The sequence below is a fragment of the Hylobates moloch genome, unplaced genomic scaffold (assembly GCF_009828535.3).
Source record: "Hylobates moloch isolate HMO894 unplaced genomic scaffold, HMol_V3 SCAFFOLD_15, whole genome shotgun sequence".
NCBI lineage: Eukaryota > Metazoa > Chordata > Mammalia > Primates > Hylobatidae > Hylobates > Hylobates moloch.
This window is the reverse complement of record NW_026652290.1, coordinates 51,863,013-51,886,779: the sequence shown is the minus strand read 5'-3', so window position 1 is coordinate 51,886,779 and position 23,767 is coordinate 51,863,013. Positions and strand designations below refer to the sequence as shown.

Sequence of the window (23,767 nt, the reverse complement as noted above, 5' to 3'; positions counted from 1 at the left end):
ACAATGGACCTCACTCTAAATGTATATCCTGCCTTAACATACTAGCTAATGAGAGTAGTACATGTGTGTATGATTTTTATATACATATAGATATATATATAGATATATATATATATGGGGTATACACACACAAAAATATTTTATTGATGGCAGCCCATAATCAAAAAGGTTTGTAGCCACTGACTGAGCTAATGAGAATAGTATACATATATCATTTATAAATACAGATATTGGGCACAAATATTCCACTTCCTTTGAAGAAAATTCAAAGGGCGAAGGACATGAACAGACACTTCTCAAAAGAAGACATTTATGCAGCCAAAAAACACATGCAAAAATGCTCATCATCACTGGCCATCAGAGAAATGTAAATCAAAACCACAGTGAGATACCATCTCGCACCAGTTAGAATGGCCATCATTAAAAAGTCAGGAAACAATAGGTGCTGGAGAGGATGTGGAGAAATAGGAACACTTTTACACTGTTGGTGGGACTGTAAACTAGTTCAACCATTGTGGAAGTCAGTGTGGCGATTCCTCAGGGAGCTAGAACTAGAAATACCATTTGACCCAGCCATCCCATTACTGGGTATATACCCAAAGGACTATAAATCATGCTGCTATAAAGACACGTGCACACGTATGTTTATTGCGGCACTATTCACAATAGCAAAGAGTTGGAACCAACCCAAATGTCCAACAACGATAGACTGGATTAAGAAAATGTGGCACATATACACCATGGAATACTATGCAGCCATAAAAAATGATGAGTTCATGTCCTTTATGGGGACATGGATGAAGCTGGAAACCATCATTCTCAGTAAACTATCGCAAGGACAAAAAACCAAACACCGCATGTTCTCACTCATAGGTGGGAATTGAACAATGAGAACTCATGGACACAGGAAGGGGACCATCACACTCCAGGGACCGCTGTGGCGTGGGGGGAGGGGGAGGGACAGCATTAGGAGATATACCTAACGCTAAATGACGAGTTAATGGGTGCAGCAAAACAACATGGCACATGGATACATATGTAACAAACCTGCACATTGTGCACATGTACCCTAAAACCTAAAGTATAATAATAAAAAAATAAAGAAAGAAAGAAATAAAGAAATAAAAAAATAAAAAACAAATTTTTTTCAATATTCCTAGTAAGCTGCCATGCACTAGGTCATGTAGTAAAGCTGAAAAAAAGAATCTCTTCAGGTTTGGCGTGGTGGATCCTGCCTGTAATCCCAGAACTTTTGGAAGCCAAGGCAGGCAGATCGCTTGAACTCAGGAGTTCAAGACCAGATTGGGCAACAAAAAAGACCTATCTCTACAAAAAATACAAAAATTAGCCAGGCATGGTGGTGCATGCCTATGATTCCAGCTACTCAGGAGGTTGAGGTGGGAGGATGGCTTGAGCCTGGGAGGCAGAGGTTGCAGTGAGCCAAGATTGTACCACTGCACTCTAGCCTGGGCAACAGAGCCAGACCCTGCCTGTCTCACCTCTATTTCCAAAAATTAGAAATTCCTCACTATGCCAGAAAGTAAGAGTCTCCATAGTTCTAATATTCTTTTACTAATAGAATGCATCTGTACTTTATAATATTGTGCATACTCCACCATCCCACAATATTTTACTTACTACACTATCACTACAACTAAGATAGTGATCTCAACCAACTGGTAGAAAGAATGAAAAAGAGTGTTGGCCGGGCGTGGTGGCTCACGCTTGTAATCCCAGCACTTTGGGAGGCCGAGGCGGGCGGATCACGAGGTCAGGAGATCGAGACCACGGTGAAACCCCGTCTCTACTAAAAACACAAAAAAAATTAGCCGGGCGTGGTGGCGGGCGCCTGTAGTCCCAGCTACTCGGAGAGGCTGAGGCAGGAGAATGGCGTGAACCCGGCAGGCGGAGCTTGCAGTGAGCCGAGATTGCGCCACTGCACTCCAGCCTGGGCGACAGAGCGAGACTCCGTCTCAAAAAAAAAAAAAAAAAAAAAGAAAAAGAAAAAGAGTGTTAAATCTAATCATGCCCCTTTCTAGCCCTAACCTAAAACCCTCAGGGACCTATATATAAAGGCTGAGTTTCTTAGCATGGCAGATTTCTATATTAGATCAACGGCAATATCATTCAAGGAGACAGGAAATAAGAGAAGAAAAGCATGTGGTGGTTTGGTGATGGGGAGGGGGAGTACAGTGATACAGCCAATGAAAGGAGAACCTTGGGCACGTCAAGTGCAAAGTGGAGTCACTGGAGAGGGGAAGATTGAAAAATAAAGGGAGGAGAAAGAGGAATTAACTGACAGTACAAGGAAATGACACAGAGCACAGGTGGAAGAAATAGCCTTAACCAGAAGGAATCACTGCTTCCTTTGAGAATGGAATTAAAGCAATAAAGAATGGTGGAGACAGACAATTAAGGAACAAGAGTGCTGAAAGCCAAGAGAATTTCTGCCTAATAGCCCTCAGTTTCTCTATGACATTGGTTAAGAGATAAGGTTATCGATAAAGAAAAAGGGGGCATCTCTGTGAAGAAGGAGGTAAACTCTTCACCAAAGTAAAATGCCTTTTCATGTCACACTGAATAATATTAATATTTAGATGAATACCAATTTTATGCTTACTCATACTATATTATCTCTAACTATTTCAAGTCAAAATTAGAACATTTTTCATTGTTATCTTGCCCTTCTCTATTTCTCGTGTACTAACTGTACAACAGAAATAAGGAGCGAGGAAAAATAAGTGACAAAAGCTTGAGAAGTTATAGCTAAACCAAGGTCTGAAAATACAATCTTATTCAATTTTACTACTGCCAACAGCAAAATGAAATATAGGTCAATTTATTCTCTGACACCAATCTATTATCTAAACTTGGCTACTCAGAAAAGTTTACCAGCATCTTGAACCTATTTGTTAATATGTTAGTGATGTTAGCACCCATTTTCGCTAATGGTACAAAATTCAACTGAGATGCTTACAATTTTATTCAATCTTTTCTAATACATACTCTTCACAAATCATGAAGAAACTGGAAAAGGAGCATCCCAGAATATACTACTGATTCTGACATTGATATGGACCTTAATAATCTGGAGGGCTCTCACAAAGAACATATATCTATTTCAGAGAGTGTCTAAATCTCCCGACAGTTTATGTTCACAAGGTATTTTTTCTAAAAAAGAAGGTTCACGAGTTTCACTACATTCTCAAAAAGTTTACATCCCTAAAATGCTTATGAACTATTGCTACAGATAGCTCCCTTCTCCAAAGTTAATAGAAGAAACTCTGCTTGAAGATGTATCAAGAAAGTCAAACATGGCCGGGCACGGTGGCTCACGCCTATAATCCCAGCACTCTCGGAGGCCGAGGCGGGTGGATCACGAGGTCAGGAGTTCAAGACCAGCCTGGCCGAGATGGTGAAAGCCTGTCTCCACTAAAAATACAAAAAATTAGCTGGGCATGGTGATGGGTACCTGTAATCCCAGCTACTCAGGAGGCTGAGGCAGAGAATCGCTTGAACCTGGGAGGCAGAGGTTGCAGTGAGCCGTGATCACGCCACTGCATTCCAGCCTGGGCAACAGAGTGAGACTCTGTCTCAAAAAAAAAAAAAAAGAAAGAAAGAAAGAAAGTCAAACAATACATGCCCCGTTAGGCCACAGACTTCTTCATTAGGGAAGCTGGGAGAGCCATATGTTTAGTAGACTAAGAAAAGCTGAAGACACTCTGTTGGAAAGTAGGCTGGACTATTTTTTGGCATTTGTTTGCTTTCTTATATGGTTTATTTAGAGGTAAAGGAAAGGTATAAATTAATAACAGACTTTAGCCTGAGTAAAAAACAATGTTATAGTACTGAAAAATGGATATTCATTACCCTCAAATCTGCTGGCACCAGGGTAAAATTACCAAATCCAAGGGACGGATAGCCCTCAAAAGTAGGCTAAGACCACCATGGTTCAAGCTAGCTTTTAATGGCACTACACACAAAATCTAAGCTAAAAATATGGCTTTCTATATACAGTCATCCCTCAGTATCCACAAGAGATTAGTTCCAGGACCTCTCTGCAAATACCAATATCTGTGGATGCTCAAGTCCCTTACATAAAATGGTGTAACATTTGCATATAACCTATGTACATCCTCCTTTATATTTTAAATCATCTCTAAATTACCTATAATATCTAACACAATGTAAAAACTATGCAAATAGTTGTTATACTGTATTGTTTTTATTTGTATTATTTTTATTGTTATATTGTTGTTTTTTATTGTTTTGGTTTTCTACGAATATTTTCATCGGCCGTTGGCTGAACCTGTGGATTTGGAGGGATGGCTGCATCCTATTAGATACAAAGACCACAGAAACACACACACACACACACACACACACACACACACACAAGTTATCCGTGTCAACCACCAGACTAGAAGACTTTGAGAGAGTAAGGGCTATTCCCAGTTTTTTTTTATCCTGACCAAATTTCTTAAGAAAATTGAAGAACAGAAAAATCTATACATTTAGAGACAATCTCCTTCTTACTAAGCTAACAGCTGTCACGTGAATTCCAGTTTTGTTATTTGCCTCATTTTCTTCTATGCTTAGAGGTTACAGTGAGTTCCTCAACACATATATAAAATATTTCATTTGTTCAATCAGTAATGGGGTCGAAATTGTACGTTTAAAATTCAGTGGTTACAGAGTTTCAGTTTGAGAAAACGAAAAAGTTCTGGAGATGGACAGTGTTGATGACTGCACAACAATGTGAATGTTCTTAATGCCACATAACTGTATACTTAAAAATGATTTAAATGGGGCTGGGCGCAGTGGCTCACACCTGGAACGCCAGAACTTTGGGAGACCGAAGCGTGCAGATCACCTAAGGTCAGAAGTTTGAGACCAGCCTCGCCAATATGGCAAAACCCCATCTCTACTAAACATACAAAAATTAGCCAGGCATGATGGAGGGTGCCTGTAATCCCAGCTACTCGGGAGGCTGAGGCAGGAGAATCACTTGAACCTGGAAGACAGAGGTTGCAGTGAGCCGAGATGGTGCCACTGCGCTCCAGCCTGGGCGACTCCGTCTCAAAAGAAAAAGATTAAAATGGTAACTTTTATGTTATATATATTTTACCACAATAAAAAATCCATATACTGGTAGGTACAGAGCGGTGTTCACTGGAGAAGAATCAAGATAAAACTGTACCTGGGCAGGTGTGGTGGCTCAAGCCTGTAATCCCAACACTTTGGGAGGCCGAGGCGGGTGGATCATGAGGTCAAGAAGATCAAGACCATCCTGGCCAACATAGTGAAACCCCATCTCTACTAAAAATACAAAAATTAGCTGGGCGTGGTAGTGCGTGCCTGTAATCCCAGCTACTCTGGAGGATGAGGCAGGAGAATCGCTTGAACCAGGGAGTCAAAGGATGCAGCGAGCCGAGATTGTACCACTGCACTCCAGCCTGGTGACAAAGCAAGACCCCATCTTAAAAAAAAAAAAAAAACCATACCTAAGAGAAAAAATTTCACCTGGGATTTCAAAGATAAATTGCATCTAGAGATATCAAAGTTGAATATAATAGTCATAGGTTTCATCAGCAAAGTAATCACCTAAGAAAGGCAGGAAACTATTAAAACTCTTAAAATATCCATGTAGAGTCTCTGTCCCTAAATGCCTATGTCAAAAAAGAAAAGTAAGGCAGTACACCTAGGTTCTGTGGGAACAAAGAGATGAAATCAATTCAGATTCATGTCCTCAAGAAACTGTCAGTAAATGATTATCATAAAGAATTCTACTTCCCGGAGTCTATCTTACCTACAGGTTTCCCTCCTCCAAATACCTGCCCCAGAGCTACTTTGTCACCTAGTATTCTGCAAGTGAGTCCTATGTAATTTAAAGTCCACATTCTTCATGGTGGTGTGCCATAGCCAGAACATATCTTAACCATCAGCACTGCAAACTGTTTTTAAAAACAAGGGCTCTTGAATGTTCTACTTCCCTTTCAATTAACCTCTCACTGGTACAGAAGGCAATTATCTCCCACGACAAGCCACTTGTATTTCTAAAATGATATTTTCTGTTTTCAAAAATTTACAAATACTTTAAAGTTCAAATAAAGATCCATTATCATTGTTATGTTCTAATGGCTAACTACACACGGAGAGCTCAATGATTGGCTAACTTCATACACACACGTGCATACATACACACACACGTGCAAGTAAGCACCACAACCTGACAAAGCCTTTCCTATCCCCTCACACAACTGTCCTAATCTGAAGATAATTTCCTCCTCTGCACACACACTCATGTACACACACACACACACACACACACACACACCCCATAAAAAGGAACAACTTAGGTGGCCACAAGACCTACAAAATTCTTTTCATTTACAAAATTTTGACTTTTCTGTGTTTTGGGTTATGGATTCATTTCTCTGTTGAGATCCTAAACAAGAGGGAATTTAAAAAGTGCCTCATTCCCAATCATTGAGTAGCCTAACAATAATTAATTAAATTTTACAGCAGTCCTCATTACCTGTTGAATGTGCTTCCCAGCCTATATTTCTGATCCACTTCATTATCAATGACCAGAGAAAAGAATAAACCAAACTTCATTGGGATAGAAGAATAAATGTATCAGTTACCTAGAAAATATGCTACATATTTATTGTTCTAACAAGATAGTTTTTAAAATTTGGTCAAGTCCTTCACTTATATTAATACTGTATGAATGCATCCCTTCTGGATAATTCTTTGCAAACCACTAAACAAGACAGATAGATATACATGATATTCACAAGAAGACACTTGTGAACAGATTTCTGGAGGAGAATAATCACTTTCCAATGAAATACTTTCCCAGAGTCATTCACCCCACCAAAAAAAAACCAGCTGAAAGGTGTGTGTGTCATGGTCAGGAGGCTGGGACAAGAGGACATAAGGAATGTAATTGTCTAGTTGAAAGGTTAACTTGCCTTCTTTTTTGAAGACAGGGTCTCACTCTGTCACCCCAGTGGCAGTGCAGTGGGTGCAACCATAGCTTACTGCAGCCTCCATCTCCTGGGCTCAAAGCGATCCTCCTGCCTCAGCCTTCCAAGTAGCTAGGACTACAGGCATGTGCCACTACACCCAGATAATATTTTTTTTGTTTTTTTTAGAGACAGGGTCTCACTATGTTGTCCAGGCTAACTTGCTGTATTTCTTTTGGGTAACTATCATCAGCTGAAACTCTGCCTTGGATTATCTCTCAGAGATTTTTACTTTTCTGTACTTTGTTATCATTACATTACTCTCTTAGCCTAGGAAGACATTCAGACTATGGCCTCAGGGAATGGATTTTTAAAAACAGCCAAAAATTCTTTGACATTCATCCTAACAAGAGATAGGTGTCTATGACCCCTTCCCTTGGGTATAGCTGTCTTGCAACTGCTTTGACCACTACAACGCGACTTCTAAGGCTAGGTCAAACAAAGTGATAAAGCTTCCACTTTGTGCTTGCAGCCCATAAGAAGTTCAACCATATTGATATTTCCATGCTGTGAGGAAAAGTCACATGTAAGCACTCAAGTCAGCAAATCTAGTCTTTAAACCATCCCAACAAAGGTGCCAGAGTTGTGAATGAAGGGGCCCCCAAATTATTCCAGCTCTCAAGCCTAAGCCCCTCTCAGCCTTAAAGTCATCCCAGCTGATACCCCAGACGTCTTGGGGACAGAGTCAAGTCATCTTCACTGTGCCCTTACCAAATTCCTGATCTACAGATTTTATAAGCATAATAAAATCATTGGTGTTTTTAGCTACTAAGTTTTATGATAATTTGTAATGCAGAAATAGTAACTGGAACATTATATATCCAAATTTAATTCAAATGCACCTTATTATTAAACCTGGAATATCTCACACAGCTATATGAGATTTCTCACCCTTCTAAATTCTCCTAACATTTTATCTCTATTTCTTCCATGGCACTTATCATTTTCTACCTTATATTCCTATTATTCATGTATATTTGTCATTTTTCTTTTCTTTTTTTTTTTTTTTTTTTTTTTTAAGAAAAAGTCTTTCTCTGTCACCCAGGCTAGAGTGCAGTGGTGTGATCTCAGCTCACTGCAACCTCCACTCCCAGGTTCGGGCGATTCTCCTGCCTCAGCCTCCCAAGTAGCTGGGATTACAGGTGCCTGCCATCACGCCCAGCTAATTTTTGTATTTTTAGCAGAGACGGAGTTTCACCATCTTGGCCAGGCTGGTCTTGAACTCCTGACCTCGTGATCCACCCGCCTCAGCCTCCCAGAGTGCTGGGATTATAGGTGTGAGCCACTGCACCCAGCCTATTTTTCATTTTTCATTAGAAAACAAAGTCCCATTAGGACAATGTGTTTCTGCCTTGAATACCATAATGCCTACCATAGTATTTTACATATTATAAATATTGAATACACATTTCATGAATGAGTGAGTGAGCTAATCAAGATTAGGTGAGAAAGAGACATTAATGCTACAGGGGAAAAGAAATACATAGCAGATAAAAGGAAGAAATAAAATAGTTATTGAAAGGATAAAAACAAACAAGATGCATGTGTTTTTCTTTTGGAAATGTGCTGAAAGAATTCACAATGGATCAATACACTTGACTCTACAAAATATTAAATTTTCAAAAAAAAATTTAGAAAAAAAAACCCAGACTAGGGAAATATTAACCTCCTGAAACAAAATAAAAGTCTCTATTGTATAAAGAGTTCAAACCTTTTATGGAAAAAATCAAGTTCCCAATAATACACATGAGAGAAACTCACACAAGGAAAGGCAAACATATAAACGATAGGGAAAGGACATGGAAAAATAGCAATGACGTGTTAGGATAGTGGAACCACAATCCTGCACAGTTCAAAATATTATTAAAACACTCATAAATCTTCATATATTCCAGCATGATCCTTTAGTAACAGAACTGTAAGCTGATGGAAACCTTAATCTACAGGCAGTAAAATTTACATTTGTGTATACAGTTCTATGAGTTTTGACAAATGCATAGAGTTGTGCAATCACCACCCTAATGAAGATACTAAACAGTTGCATTTACCCATAATATTCCATTTATACAATATTCTAAAAAAGCCCAAACAATGGAGGCGGAGAACACAGATCAGTGGTTGCCAGGGGTTATAAATGAAAGGAAGGTTTAACTACAAAGAGTAGTATAAAGGAATTTTGGAAGGTGATAGAATTATTCTCTGCATCCTGTTTGCAGTAATGGTTATATGAGTCTATACATGTTTTAAAATTCATATACACCAAAGAAAAGTGAACTTTACTATACGTAATTTAAATTAAAAAATTTTAACAGACAGATTCTTGCTCTGTCACCCAGGCTGGACTACACTGTTGTAATCACAGCTCACTGCAGCCTCAAACTCCTGGGCTCAAGCCATCCTCCTTTCTCAGCCTCCTGAGTAGCTGGGGTTACAGGCTTGTGCCACCACATCCAGCTAATTTTTTTTTTTTTTTTTTTTTTTTTTTTTTGTAGAGACAAAGTCTCACTATGTTATCCACACTAATCTCAAACTCCTGGCCTCAAGTGATCTTCCCACCTCAGCCTCCAAAGTGCTGGGATTACAGACATCAGCCACCAAGTACAGTTTATAATTAAAATTTTTTAAAAAACTACTTTAGGGTTATTTGCTAAAACTTCTTCTCAAGATGTAGAAGGATGTGAGAAAACACAAGTAAGCTAGATTTCTCTCTCTTCTAGATCATCCTTAGGTCTACTGCTTTGGCCATCCTGAACATTTTGAATATTTCTTTTTCTTTGCTTATTTCTATTTCTCTGTATTTCAGTACCCTTAGCATTATTTTGATGGCATTTTCATGCCCAGGAAAGAAAACATCTGGCAGAGGACAAGACTAAAGCACTTGCTGAGAGCACGGCAATCCTATGAATTCTCAAATGGGTTTCTCCGGGGCCAGGAAGAGCTATCCCCCAGGTTGGAGGGCACATCACAGGGATTGTTGGAGGGCTCTAGAGCCAAACCTCAAACTTGCCTTCACTACACTCTGCACACATGGCAGGGGTCGAGGGTTGCTGAAAAGAAACTACAGCCACCAGTAAACTCAGTTGTTCATACCAAGAAGTAAGTATCAGCACAGAGGAAGATGACAAAATACTGAGCTCAATGTATAGCTTAACCACGTAACTGAGAAACACAATCACCAGATTCATGAAATTATTTGAAGAGACTATAGAAAGGCCAAGAGCCCAAAATTAAATTTCTTTTTTTTAATTTCTTTTTTCTAATCCTTGTTTTTGTATTTTGGACGCGCCACTTCAAGACCAAAATCAAATTTCTAAGAATAAAATAAAAAGATGCATTTAAGTCTCACAAATTTCTATGGTTTACATTGCTTATGAGAACCAATATAGGGTTTGGTTTCTCACTGACATTAAAGCCATCACTGAAAATATAGCTTTAAAAAAAACTATTTCTTAACATTGAAATCTGAAAATAATAAGGAAAATCTTTTAAAGTCATATATATAAATTCCCTTCCCAAAGCTCATGCTGTCCAAAATAAGTTTAGTTAAAAATACTCACAGAGAAATGTAGTTGCAATTGTTCAATAAGAAAATGGAGTTGTGAACAATTGGTACCACCACCGTGCCCAGTTAATTTTTCGTATTTTTAATAGAGACGGGGTTTCACCAGGTGTGAGCCACTGCACCTGGCCAAGTTACTTTTTACGCTAAAGAACAGAAACCAAACTGCCATACTGTCTTTAAACTAGATTTAAAAAATATTCCTTTCTGTGGGGAGCCAAAAAACAAATTAAATGAACAAAAAATAAATAAATTAGATTTAAGGAATAAATTATTTCTCTTCTCTCACCCCAACTCAGTATCAGTAAAGAGACACTGATCTTTTAAATTTAATGGTCATATAATATACGTGTGCTTTTTCATTGAAGTCAGGTTCAAAACATTTCAGAAGCATATATAATACAAATAATTTTTTAAGGCAAGCAGAAAAAAAAATGTTTAAAAATGAGATCCCACCTTACCCCCAGACCATTCATTTAGGCAAAAGAGTAAGAAGCAAAAATTGGTACAAATATACAAATATCACAATCAAGAAGAGAAAAGAAAGTAAATCCAGGAACACCAGACCAACTTCTTTGACTACAAAGACCACACTCTGTGCATGTTTTGCATAGTATCTAGCATACAAGAGGCTTCAACAATACTTCTTTTACATGGTGGTGAATACATGGTCTGTGTGAACTTAGTCAATAGTACTGTGCCAGATCTAAGTTAAAAGATGTTCTACACCATACGTTAAAGAGTAAATTTTGCTGTAGTGAAGACTTAACTACAGAAAGTAAAGGTTTGAAAGGACCATGATGACAGCTAATCTTACCCAAGGGTCAGTTCTTTTAAAACCATTTACTCAAGGAATAATGCCTACGAGCCTTCAATATCTTTTATAGGCAATTAGTTCATTTCCTTAAATCAGTTACATAACCCATATAATCTGGCAAAGGCAAGTTAGAGTTGTAAAAGTAAATAAATCCTTCCCCTTGTTAAAGGACTCACACAGAAATCAGCCTAGACAAGAATGATTACGTTACAAATGTTATTTAGTCCCACAAAGCCTAAAGCAAACTAATCAAAATAAGAAATACAGATCTTCTCTCCTGTACAAATCAATTCCATAATAAGTGAAATCCAGAAATAAATTTCAAAAGGAAAACTGGAAAACAGTCGACAATTAACAAAGAACTTTTTGAGGATTTTTTTTTTAAATCACTTCAAACTAAAGTCACTGTGCCAAAATAAGATATACACAGCATTTTGGAAACACACAGGAAGAAGATCAACAGAGAAAATGGAATAGGATAAAATGGAGGGGTTTTCTACTGCTCTAAAGATGGCTCTATTTCACATGGCAGAACCCACATGTATGTCCACTAAATGCTTCAATCTACTTCTATGTTAAAAACAAAATGACAACAACAAGCACAATGTGAGAACCTAAAAGATTTGTTGAAAATAAAAATATGACTGCTTAACTTAAAATTCACTACAGTAGCCCCCCAACCTGTTATCCACAGAAGGTATGTTCCAAGTTCCCCCATATATCCCTGAAACCATGGATAGTACCATGCCCTATATAACTGTATATACCTATGACAAAGTTTAATTTATAAACTAAGCACAGGAAGAGATTAACCACAATAAATAATAATAAATGATAAAATAGAACAATTATAACCATATGCCAGTATCACTACTCTTGCACTTTGGAGCCATTAGTAAGTAAAATAAGGGCTGCTTGAACACAAGCAGTCAATACCCACAGTAAATCTGATAATCAAGAGGGTTACTAAGTGACTAACAGGTGGATAGGGCAGGTAGCATATACAGCATGGATACGTTGGACCAAGGGGTGATTCTGCTCAGATGGGACAGAACAGGAGATTTCATCACACTACTCCAAACAGTGAACAACTTGAAATTTATGAATTGTTTATTTCTGGAATTTTCCATTTAATATTTTTGAACTGCAGTTGACTCTGGATAACTGAAACCATGAAAAGTAAAACTATAAATAAGGGTGGACTACTGTACAGTACTAACAGTAAAATGGACAATTTTGAAACTCCTCCTCAGATTCGCTAAATGATTGGCCTTGTACATTTTCTTATTTTTCTGCAGCTTCCCAGGTATATGGGAAGAAAGACAGAAGACTGAGAGACTTCTAGCTAGACACCATTTTAAACAAAACTATACAATTGTTTTCTAGATCCAAAGGCAATATATCAATGTACACTTTTTTTAAAGTAATTCTATTTGAGGCCAAAATAATAGAGTGTATTAGTTTTCTTTTCCTGGGTAACAAACTTCTATAAATTTAGCAACTTAAAGCCACACACAATTACTATCTCAGAGTTAACTCACAGATCAGGAGTTCAGAATGCCAGTATTACTACTGGGTCCGGGTCCTTTGTTCAGAGTCTCGCCAGGCTGAAATCATGGTGTCAACCATTGCTGTGGTCTCTCTCACCCGGAGCCCAGGGTCCTCTTTTAAGCTCATTAAGGTTGTTGGCAGAATTCAGTTCCTTGTGGTTGTAGGACCGAAGTCCCCATTTCCTTGCTGGCTGTCAGGCGGGGATCATTTATAGCAACTCAAGGCTGCCTACAGTTTCCTGCCATGTGGCCTTCTCCAAAAATGGCACTTTGTTTCTTCAAGACCAACAATAAAGTATCTGCTGGAGCACTGAATCTTTCTAACATCTTCTATCTCTGACCTCCTGGCCCTCTGTTAAAGGATCTCCCCGAATTAGATCAAGCCCATCCTCTCAAGAAAAGGTGATTTTATTGGATGTACATACAAGGCAGCAAGAATCCTGGAGGACATTTTAGAATTCTGTTTACCACATGCAATTAAAGAAAAAGAGCTTCCTAGTGATAAAGTTCTATATAAAACCTTGCATACAGAAGAATGCATAAGCCACATATGCTTCAGAGGATCCTCAAATAGTATTTTTTGTGTTTTATATTTTAATAAAATTGAACAACAAATGGTTTGAGATTATAATCTCAGATAAATTATTAGAGATTAATTTACTCATTCAAGTTTAATTAGGGTAGAACCCTTTAGTGATGTTTTGGCTGGTATATCCCAAAAAGAAGCCAATGTACCAACCTGGCTCCACAGTATCAAGGACAAAGTCCACCCATGGATCACTGCAGCAACTCAGGACACATTGGGTAGAAGAATAAAAAAGGGATGTCCACCAAGAAAAAGCAGTCACCTACATAATTTCTAGAAGAGCCCAGACCAACTATCAATATTAAATAAGACTTTCAAGTCTGTTTTCTCAGTACAATTCTAAAGAAGCATACTTAGAAATGTTTGAAAAAAGAAGTTACCATGATGCAGGAGGAATATAAGAACAAGAACAAATTCTTTAAAGCCAATACTGTGATTGTTGGACTAAAAAATAATAATAAAGTTCTAAATAGCAGCAATGATAAAGCTAAAAATTGAATTAGTAAATTAGAAGGCAAACACATAGGGAAAAATGATGAAAAGATAAGATTGTGAAGAAAAAGCAAGAGACATGGGAGATATTTATCCTTCTAGGCTATATGATAGCAGGTTATGGCAGAGACTAGCTTAGCTATTCATCAAACCTATTTCTTCTTCCTCCTGATCACATAGCTAGAGTGTATTTCCAAGCCTCCTTTGCAGTGATTGACCTCTGGCCAATATAATATTGGCAGAAGTGAGATGTGCCACTTATAAGCTTGATCCCTAAAAAACCTCCAGGCATTACTTACTCTCTTTCCCCTTCTGTGGTACCCTTGAAAGCCACAAGGTGGAAGAGTCCCAGATCTCTTGAGAGTCACCCACCAGGGACATGCAATTTGGTCTTTACATAAGCAAAACATAAAATTTCTATTATTAGATTTTAGAGTTTGTCTGTTACAGCAGGGAACATTATTTAATGAATACAGAAACAAGTGTTGGAAATATGGTGTTACCCCCAACAAAAAAATCTAAAATAAAAGACACAGGTTTAGTGGTCAGGCAGTGGGCAGTAAGAACATATATTTAACAAGTTAAAAAGCTGAAAAGCCCTATAATACTGTGGCAAAACAACTAGTAAAATTGGAACCTATAATAAGTGAATAGGCATATCACATCCCTACTGGGCCTGTTGCACTATAAGTGAATAAAGAGTAAGAGTTATAGTGTACACTGGTATTTGCTTTCTGCTTTTGGCAAGGTATTACATAAAAACAATAAGCTCAGAAAAGTATTAGCTCATTTGCAGACTGAAATTATAGGGAATAGAAGTAGTCCCAGAAACTTAGGCCTCACAGAGTTAGAAAGGTGAACACATACAGATCTTAAACAGCATGAGAAAAAAAAAAATAGTAAAGGCTTATGCAAAAAAGTCCCAGGAAGGCTTCTAGTTCAACAAAGTGACTCAACTCTGAGGCAGAGATCAAATTCAAGCATGATCTTACCATCCACTGTTTCACATCACCTCAATGTAATGCCATCAAACTGAGAAAGAAGCAATGAAGCAAGGGCTATGCTCCCCAATCTCCACTACTTCCCCAAAGAGAGGAGAAGAAAAATACAATAATTCTTGAAAATTATATTTAGGGAAGAACAGTGGATATGGTGTCTGCACAGAACCTATTGGAAAGAAAAAGATGAGATGCCTACTACATTTTAAGGGAATGATAATGTCAAAAAAACACAAATGTGGGCTAAATTTTAATAAACGTTTGTGCCGGGCGCAGTGGCTCACGCCTGTAATCCTAGCACTTTGGGAGGCTGAGGCAGGTGGATCACAAGGTCAAGAGATCGAGACCATCCTGGCCAACATGGTGAAGCCCCATCTCTACTAAAAATACAAAAAACTAGGGAGGCTGAGGCAGGAGAATCACTTGAACCCGAGAAGCAGAGGTTGCAGTGAGCCAAGACCACGCCAATGCACTCCAGCCCGGCGACAGAGTGAGACTCCGTCTAAAAAAATAAAAATAATAAAAATAAAAATAAACGTTTGTTCAGAACCTTAAACCAACCCTCAGGCAAAAAGCAAAAAGCAGGCAGTAAAAGACATATATAAATGTAAATGTAGACACAATTGCAGATATAGATATATAGATATAAAGAGAGAAAGAGAAGCATGCCTTCTAAGGAATGTATATTTCCCAGCATCTACTTCAGAAGTGTACATTTAATATATATATAAAATACATAAAAATAAAATATGTATATAAATATATATAATATATAAAAATAAAATATATATATAAATATATATATATGAAAACAAGGAAAAGCCAGCGTGCAGCTAGGAGCTCAAGAGAACAATGAGCAAAGGAGTTCCTTCCAGGGAATCAAGGTCTAAGCAAGGAAATTCCCCTACTACCAGAGCAGAGGAACTTCCCAGGGCCCGCCTAAGTAGATTATATGATTTGTTATGACGCAGAGAATATTGTTTGTCTCTCATTCTTCCTTTTTCTAAATGAAAGGTTTTGTTATAGTTATTTTATTCTAGCTTCTTCATTGTATATTGGGGGTGGGAGGAGACACCAGTACAGACAACTTGCAATTTTAGTTGAGTAGTTACCAGCTCATGAAGAGCCATGGCCAAATCTTATGGAGAGGGCTGAGCATCCCTGTAAGATACTAGATTTTGAGATGGATGTAGTGACTACATGGGCCATTGGACTGTTGCCCCCTACGGAAGGAGTGAGTGTGTTCTATGTATGAGAGAAAGAATGAAAAGATATTTGATGACCAGAAGGTAGACTGTGCCAGATACTAGCTATTATTCATCAAACATATATGCTCCTCCTGTTAGAGAATGAGTGACATTACATTTTCCAGCCCCTCTTGCAGGAGGTATGGCTATATAGTTAAGTTCAGACCAACAGAATATGGGTAGAAGTAATGTGTGGCATCCATGTCTGGCCCTTAGAGACCCTCCCACATGCAGCACTCTGTGGTCTTTCCCCTCTGAAGCAATCTTCAAAGCCATCTTAAAGACGGAAGAGCCATACAATGGAAGGATTCCAAGTCCTTAAATCACCATTACAAAGAAAACCATCACAAACCAGAAACACTATTTTGGGCTTGAGGCAGTGAGAAATAAACCACTTCCTCTCCCTCTTATCTGGGAATTCAAACATTTATTGAACACCTACTATGTACAAAGTACATGGTATTTTCTCTCTCCTATCTTCCTTACATTCTAGGTACTACAAAAGATTTTTTAATGTGTTAACATATGTTTACTCAAGGATCCTGAGATGAAAAATTTTATAGGAGAAATGAAGATTTCTCAGTTAATTAAAAGTCCTGGATTCACAAAAGATTTCTTCATCATTTCTTTATATGACAAAAATATAGCAAACAGCTAATAGTTTACACAGATTGAGTACCATAGTAGACAAATTCATTTCAGCCCAACCTGAATTCTAATGCAGGATCTGACCTTTACAAGTTGTTTGAACTTGAGCAAGTTACTTCCCTCCTCTGGGTCTTAATTTCTTCAGATAATTAAGGAATGAGACCAGCTAGCCTCACATTAAATAAAGTAATATTCTTCATGGCTTCCTCTTTCATCAAAAGGGAAGTAAATTAATTTCTCAAGCAGAGGCCTAGACAAAGCAATTTTTAAAAAGGCAACTTCCATAGAGGCTTTGTACTATACTCTCCTATATTTTAAAAGCTTAGGAAAAACTGAGCCAACCACAATAAAAATTTATCTTAGAAGATAGCTTCATTCCTGTATTCAAAATATGTACCCAGCAATGCTAAGGTATATTGTCACTGATTAATTTTGTTTCTTCACCACTATAAACAATAAAATCATATAATTATTTCTATCAGGTTTATCATCTAGTTTTAAACTCTGCACTTTGTGAAGTATAACACTGACAAAATTTAAAGGAAGAAAGGGGAAATATCTGCATTCCCTGAGGAAAGGGTAACTGGAGAATCTCTTTTGGAGGATCAAATAGATATTATAGATCAAATAGACATCTGAATAGATTATCAAGGCTAGTCGAGACCTAAAATATGATTTGAAATATAATCTATTCCCTCATTCCTCACAGAATGATAAAAACTACAAATGATCTATTCAAGAACACTATTGTTTACAGAACCAAAAAGTACTTTCCATAAACAACTGACTCTTGTATTTGTTGCTGTAGGCTACATCATCAGGTACATTAAAAATTTTTAATAAAATCATTGTGATAAATTTCAAGTGAGCAAATGCCATTGTAAAACATTACTGACCTTTCACTAATTTAAAAAAAGAAATTTAGATGTTCCTTTTCACTTTGGTGACTTAGGAATGAAAATTTTTTTAAGAAATGTAAATACTGCTAACATATTTATTAATATATAAGCTGTTAATAAATCCTTCTCTTTGATCGTAATTCAAAGCATTTCCCAATAGGCCTTTTTTCACTGACACCTATTAATATCAGAAATATGCATATATAACACACTATCTTGCTTACGTAGTAAATAATCAGCCAAAGACACATGCAGTACAATTTAAGTCATTAACTAGAAGGACCACTTTAAAATATCTTGAGCTTCAAATTATATGCAAAGTCAAGGGAAGTATATAAACAATAGAAAAATTTCTTCATAACCTCAATGTAAACCATCACAACTGATCAATATTTACTGAACATCTACAGAGCAAAACAATATAATTGTCCATTGCTCTGTTAAAAAAAATGAAAACATTTTTAATCATGTGTTTCCATAAATATGAAGGACTTCCCTAAAATGATAAGAAACAACTAGACACTTGGTAAAGAGAAACCTGTGTTTAACTCCACACTGATAAAGCCACTGGCCAACCTATCATAAACCCAAGACCTACTTGCTTCATGGCAGTCTCTCCAATTTTGTCTGAATGTTTGCGGATGCTCTCCAGAAAGTCTTTGAGATCGGACATAGAAACATCTTTTATTTCTTCCCGAAGCTTGGGGATGTTGTCCACCATCACCTTGCAGAATCGATAGTGGCTTACTTGAGGCAGGTAGGTATGCTCTAGATGTTCCAGAGTTTTCAGTGCAGGGTAATGCCTACAAAAGGAATTGATCACCTTTAGCTCACTCATTTCTTTAGGGTTAGGCAAAATGTCTAGCCTGAATTGGTTTTCACTGTGCATTAACACAAAATCCGCATGACGTTTTAATCAGAACATCGTGAAAAGAATCTCAAATTATTAAAAACTAATACATACTTTAAAAGACCGGGAAATTATAATCAAAAAAAGATTTTATCCAAAGAATGCATAATATTTAAAATAGCTACCAATAAAATTAATGACATAAGAGAAATAAAAGGGGCCAGGCTTGGTGGATCATGCCTGTAATCCCAGCACTTTGGGAGGCCAAGACAGGTGGATCAATTGAGGTCAGGAATTTGAGACTAGCTGGGTCAACACTGTAAAACCCCATCTCTACTAAAAATACAAAAATTAGCTGGGTGTGGTGGCGCAAGACTGTGATCTCAGCTACTCAGGAAGCTGAGGCACGAGAATCATTTGAACCCCGGAGGCAAAGGTTTCAGTTAGCTGAGATCATGCCACTGCACTCCAGCCTAGAGGATGAAGTGAGACTCAGTCTTAAAAAAAGAGAAATAAAAGGAAAAAAAGAATGATCATCTCGATGCCAAAAAAAAAAAAAAAAAATCGTCCTATAAAATGAAGTATCCAAGGCTAGACTTCCAACTATGGTATACAGAAAAGCTTGGCAAATCTTCTATCCAAAGAAAACAAATGTAAACTATCCAAAACAACTATTTCAGGGTTCTGGAAACTAAACAAAAGAGAACAACAAATCAAGAAGTGTTTATTCATAATAACTGCTCAACAGTGGGACTCTGTAGCTTTCTTGCCTGGGGCTACTTCCATCACCCTCCCCCTCTAAATTCCTCCACCCCTGGTCATTGGCCATGGCTAGTCATGAAAGCCAGAAGCTTTCCTGAGATGAGGGGCTGACATAATTTGGAGCAGAAGGCAAAAAACTCATATTGAGAGATGCTGTTAGTGAAAGTAGCGAACTCAGTAAAAATAAATAAATAAATAAATAAATAAGAAAAGTCTCCAGCTCTACTGGTTGAAAGTTACAATTTGGGATGGGGCAAACAACAGACCAAAGGACTAATCAGAAATTTAATGGGAAAGTCATAGAAATAAAAGACCTACAGAAGGGCTTGATAAACTCTCTGCAAGTTGCTAGCTGGCTGAGAGGCTATGCATACTTGCAGGCGACACCTAAAAGGGTCTAAGCAATCCACACGTCCCTGGCTGACTAGGAGGCTGTAAGACAGGCACATGGGAAACCTAAGAAGGTAGGTAAAAGTTTAAGCTGACTTTAAAACTGCTTTTAATGTAGTCCCTAACCCATATACAAACTCATTAGCAAAGACTGGAAACTTTACTCACTCAAGTTTGTTTGAGCATAACCTCTAACCAATCATTAGCTGATGACTATTTAAAAATCAAAGTGAAATATGATACCTTGCCAGATAAACAAAGACAGAAAATTCCTTGCTAGCAGATCTGCCTTACAAGAAACACTAAAGGAAGCCCGAAAGGAAATGACAACAGATGGTAACTGGAATTCACAGAAAGAAACGAAGAACATGGGAAATAGTAAATACATGCTAAATATGAAAGACAAATAAAATTTTTTTTTCTTTTCTTAACTTCTTTAAAAGATAAGATTTTTTAAAGCAATGATTATAACACTGTATCATTGGGTTTACAAAATATTTAAGTGTAGTATATCTAACAATAACAGCACAAAAAAGTAGGAAAGAAATGGAACTAATTGAAGCAAAACTACTACTATATATTACACCAAATTTATATCAGCAATGACCTCCAGTAAACTGTGATAAGATGCATATTATAATCCATAGAGCAACCTCTAAAAAAACCAAAAATATATATCATTTGAAAATCAACAAAAGAATTCAAATAGTACACTAAAAATATGTAACACAAAAGAAAGCAGTAAAGGAGCAACAAAAACAAACAAAAAAAAAGACATGAAAAATATAGAAAACAAAGAACAAAATCCAACGATATCAATAATTACATTAAACGTGAATGGACTAAGCACTCCAATTGGAAGGCCAACATTGTCGGGACTTAAAAAGCATGATCCAACTACATATTGTCTACAAGAAACACACTTAGATTCAAAGATACAAATAGATTGAAAGTAAAAGAGGAAAGAAGATATGCCATAAAAAAAAGTAACCGCAAGGCTGGGCACAGTGGCTCACACCTATAATGCCAACACTTTGGGAGGTCAAGGTGGGTGGATCACTTGAGCTCAGGAGTTTGAGATCTGCCTGGGCAACAAGGCAAAACCTCATCTCTACCAAAAAAATTACAAAAAAATTAGCCAGGTGTGGTGGCATGCACCTGTATCCCAACTACTTGGGAAGCTGAGGTGGGAGGATCACTTAAACCTGGGTGGGCAGAGGTTGCAGTGAGCTGAGATCAGGCCACTGCATTCTAGCCTAGGTAACACAGTGAGACCCGTCAAAAAAAAATAAAAAATAAAGGAATCACAAAAGAGCTGAAATGGCTATATTAATACGAGATACAAAAGACTTTAAGCCAACAAATATTGCTAGTAACACAGAGGGACATTCCATAAAAATAAAAGGGATGATATTTGTCTAATAGGGAAAGCTTCTATAAGCATAGGAGGACAAATAAAATTAAGATTAATAAAGCTGAATAGGTTAAAACGAAATAAGTTATGCAAAGAAAACATAAGAATAAAGAGAAAAACTGGTAAAGTTTATTTGTAATGTGTACCTAAAAGATTAATAGGCTGGGCGTGGTGGCTCACACCTGTAATTCCAGCACTTTGGGAGGCTGAGGCGGGCAGATCCCTTGCAGTCAGGAGTTCAAGACAAGCCTAGGCAACATGGTGAAACCTCTTCTCTACTAAAAATACAAAAATTAGTCGGGCATGTTGGTGGGAGCCTATAATCCCAGCTACTCAAGGGGCTGAAGCAAGATAATTGCTTGACCCTAGGAGACGGAGGGTGCAGTGAGCTGAGATCACACCACTGCACTCCAGCCTTGGTGATAGAGTAAGACTCCATCTCAAAGGAAAAAGATTAATGAACTTGAGTTGTTTTTGTAAAAAAAAAAAAAAAACGAACAAAGAAAATTCGCAAAAGAACCAAAAAGGGCCAACATATGAAAAAACAAATGTTTAACTGACGTGTGAAAAAATGCACATCAAATTACCAAAGATTTCTTAAAAAATAATTTGTATTACATCAGGGGTTTCAATAATGGAATTCACAGCCAGCTGACAAACAAGTTTTTATTAATGACACAAGTTTTCAATGAAGAATTTTAGCAAAACAACTATTTTAAGCAACTGCATTTCCAAACCAAAAAAAGATGCACAGCAGTATGTATAAGCCTCTTGAATTATAGAATTATTTATATTAGCAAATAAAAAAACTAACCTAGATGTCTAATAAGAAGTAGTAAAAGGCTAATAAAATAGCAAAACATTTACAATATTGTTGAATGAAAATCACTTCAAAAAATAGATCTAATTGCCTCTTGGCCTTTTGGCTACGATCAAATTTAATATCTGATAGATCTTATCAGTTTAATATCTGATACATCCTCTTATCAGAGGACAATATTTATTAAATGGATTTTTGCAGCAGGGAGATAAAATGGGAACCTATTTAGTCCACTCCATGCATCAACCTGACATTGCAGTACCTCCAGGAATGGTACTCCAATTAAAAAAAAAAAAATAGATCTTACAAGTATAATGATAATATTCTTCAAAATTATAAATACTTACACATATAAATTATGAACATGTATGCATATATGAGATATATATCACTGGAAGCACACATACACACAAAAGTAGAGAGCAAAATGAGAAAAGTAAATACAAAAATGTTAGCCAAGATATTTTTCCTTTGGATGGCAATATTACGAGATAATTTCCTTTGGATGGCAATGTTACAAGATAATTTTCTCCTTCGTACTTTTAATTTCCTAATTTCCATGTTTCCCATGATATATTTGGTATAGGAAAAATTCAGTACCATCCTTAAAAAGAAAAAAGACTTATAGCTCTATTTTGGACTTTAAGAATGATTTTCACAGCAGATACTTAAACTCTTCTTGCTCCAATGAATTTAGTACCACAAATGCTAAAGACTAGAAACTGGTTTTACTTGTTTTGTTTTGTTTTGTTTTGTTTTAATGTTTTCCCTCATTTGTTCAAAAAAATCAAAGTCTTTGTTTAAGTAAATGGAGGGAAGAAAGTTTTATTCCCCCTAAATTTAGAAATAAAAGTACAAATATAGTTAAATCTGAAATCATTGCTCTTATTAAAATTTTACAGGCTCAAAAACAATACAATTCACATGGTTTAGTGTAAACAGAATGGTGTTTATACTACAATTAGGTATGAAGAGCTATGTGCAATAAAATGCAATTCCTCTAGAGAGAAACTTTAGAACGGATAGAAAGCCAGAAATTAAGCCAAAAAGATAAACACACTTTGGGGTTTAGTTATATTTTGGAACATTGTTTATAGAATGAGGAAAATTCAACAATGTTGTCTGCAGACGCAAGGCACATTCACTGATGAGACACATGGCTCATGCTGAAAACATCTGGTCTGTCAAATAGCTCCACATTTTTCAAGGCTAATTAGTACAAAACCCAGTGATTCCTGGCAACAAAGAATGTCACCCTATTTCCCCATTGTCCCTTCCCAGTATAGTCACATTTTAACTATAACAAATCAGTAATATTCAAATGTCTAGTCTATTTCAATATCCGCGACAGGTTAAAGAATGATAGCCAACTAACACCTGTACAGCAGGCACCAAAAGAAAAAAATTATGTCCAGTGACCACGGAAATCCAAAATTAGATTTTGACGTACTTTTGACAATCTCCAAACATTATTAAAACTGAATCAAAAGGCAAATTCCTAAGTTTCACTTGCATATGTGGTCACTCTCTCCCCTCTTCTCAGGCAGGCTCCTTAACAGAGATACAATCAGAACTAAAGTAAAGAAAATAAAAGCAGAGAATAAAAGGGAGGAAGGCAGGGAAAGAGGTTCTAAATAATCACACAAACTGAATAACCATGATCAGAATAACAGACATGGTTGAATGCTAAAGCAAGAAGAAGAA

The 23,767-nt window shown here is 37.0% G+C and overlaps 1 protein-coding gene and 1 non-coding gene across 5 annotated transcripts in view; one reads left to right on the top strand and one right to left on the bottom strand.

Annotated features, from left to right (window-relative positions):
* Window positions 1-23,767, bottom strand: part of EXOC6B (exocyst complex component 6B) — a 677,279-nt gene that overhangs the window by 548,318 nt on the left and 105,194 nt on the right. For all 4 annotated transcript variants that reach the window (XM_032178396.2, XM_032178398.2, XM_058428899.1 and 1 more), the window contains exon 6: window positions 18,426-18,630. In XM_032178396.2, coding sequence (XP_032034287.1) covers window positions 18,426-18,630 — 205 coding nt within the window. The remainder of the gene's footprint in view (window positions 1-18,425; window positions 18,631-23,767) is intronic.
* Window positions 22,150-22,347, top strand: LOC116484413 (U2 spliceosomal RNA). Its single transcript, XR_004252575.1, has one exon. It is a non-coding gene; the product is annotated as a U2 spliceosomal RNA (small nuclear RNA).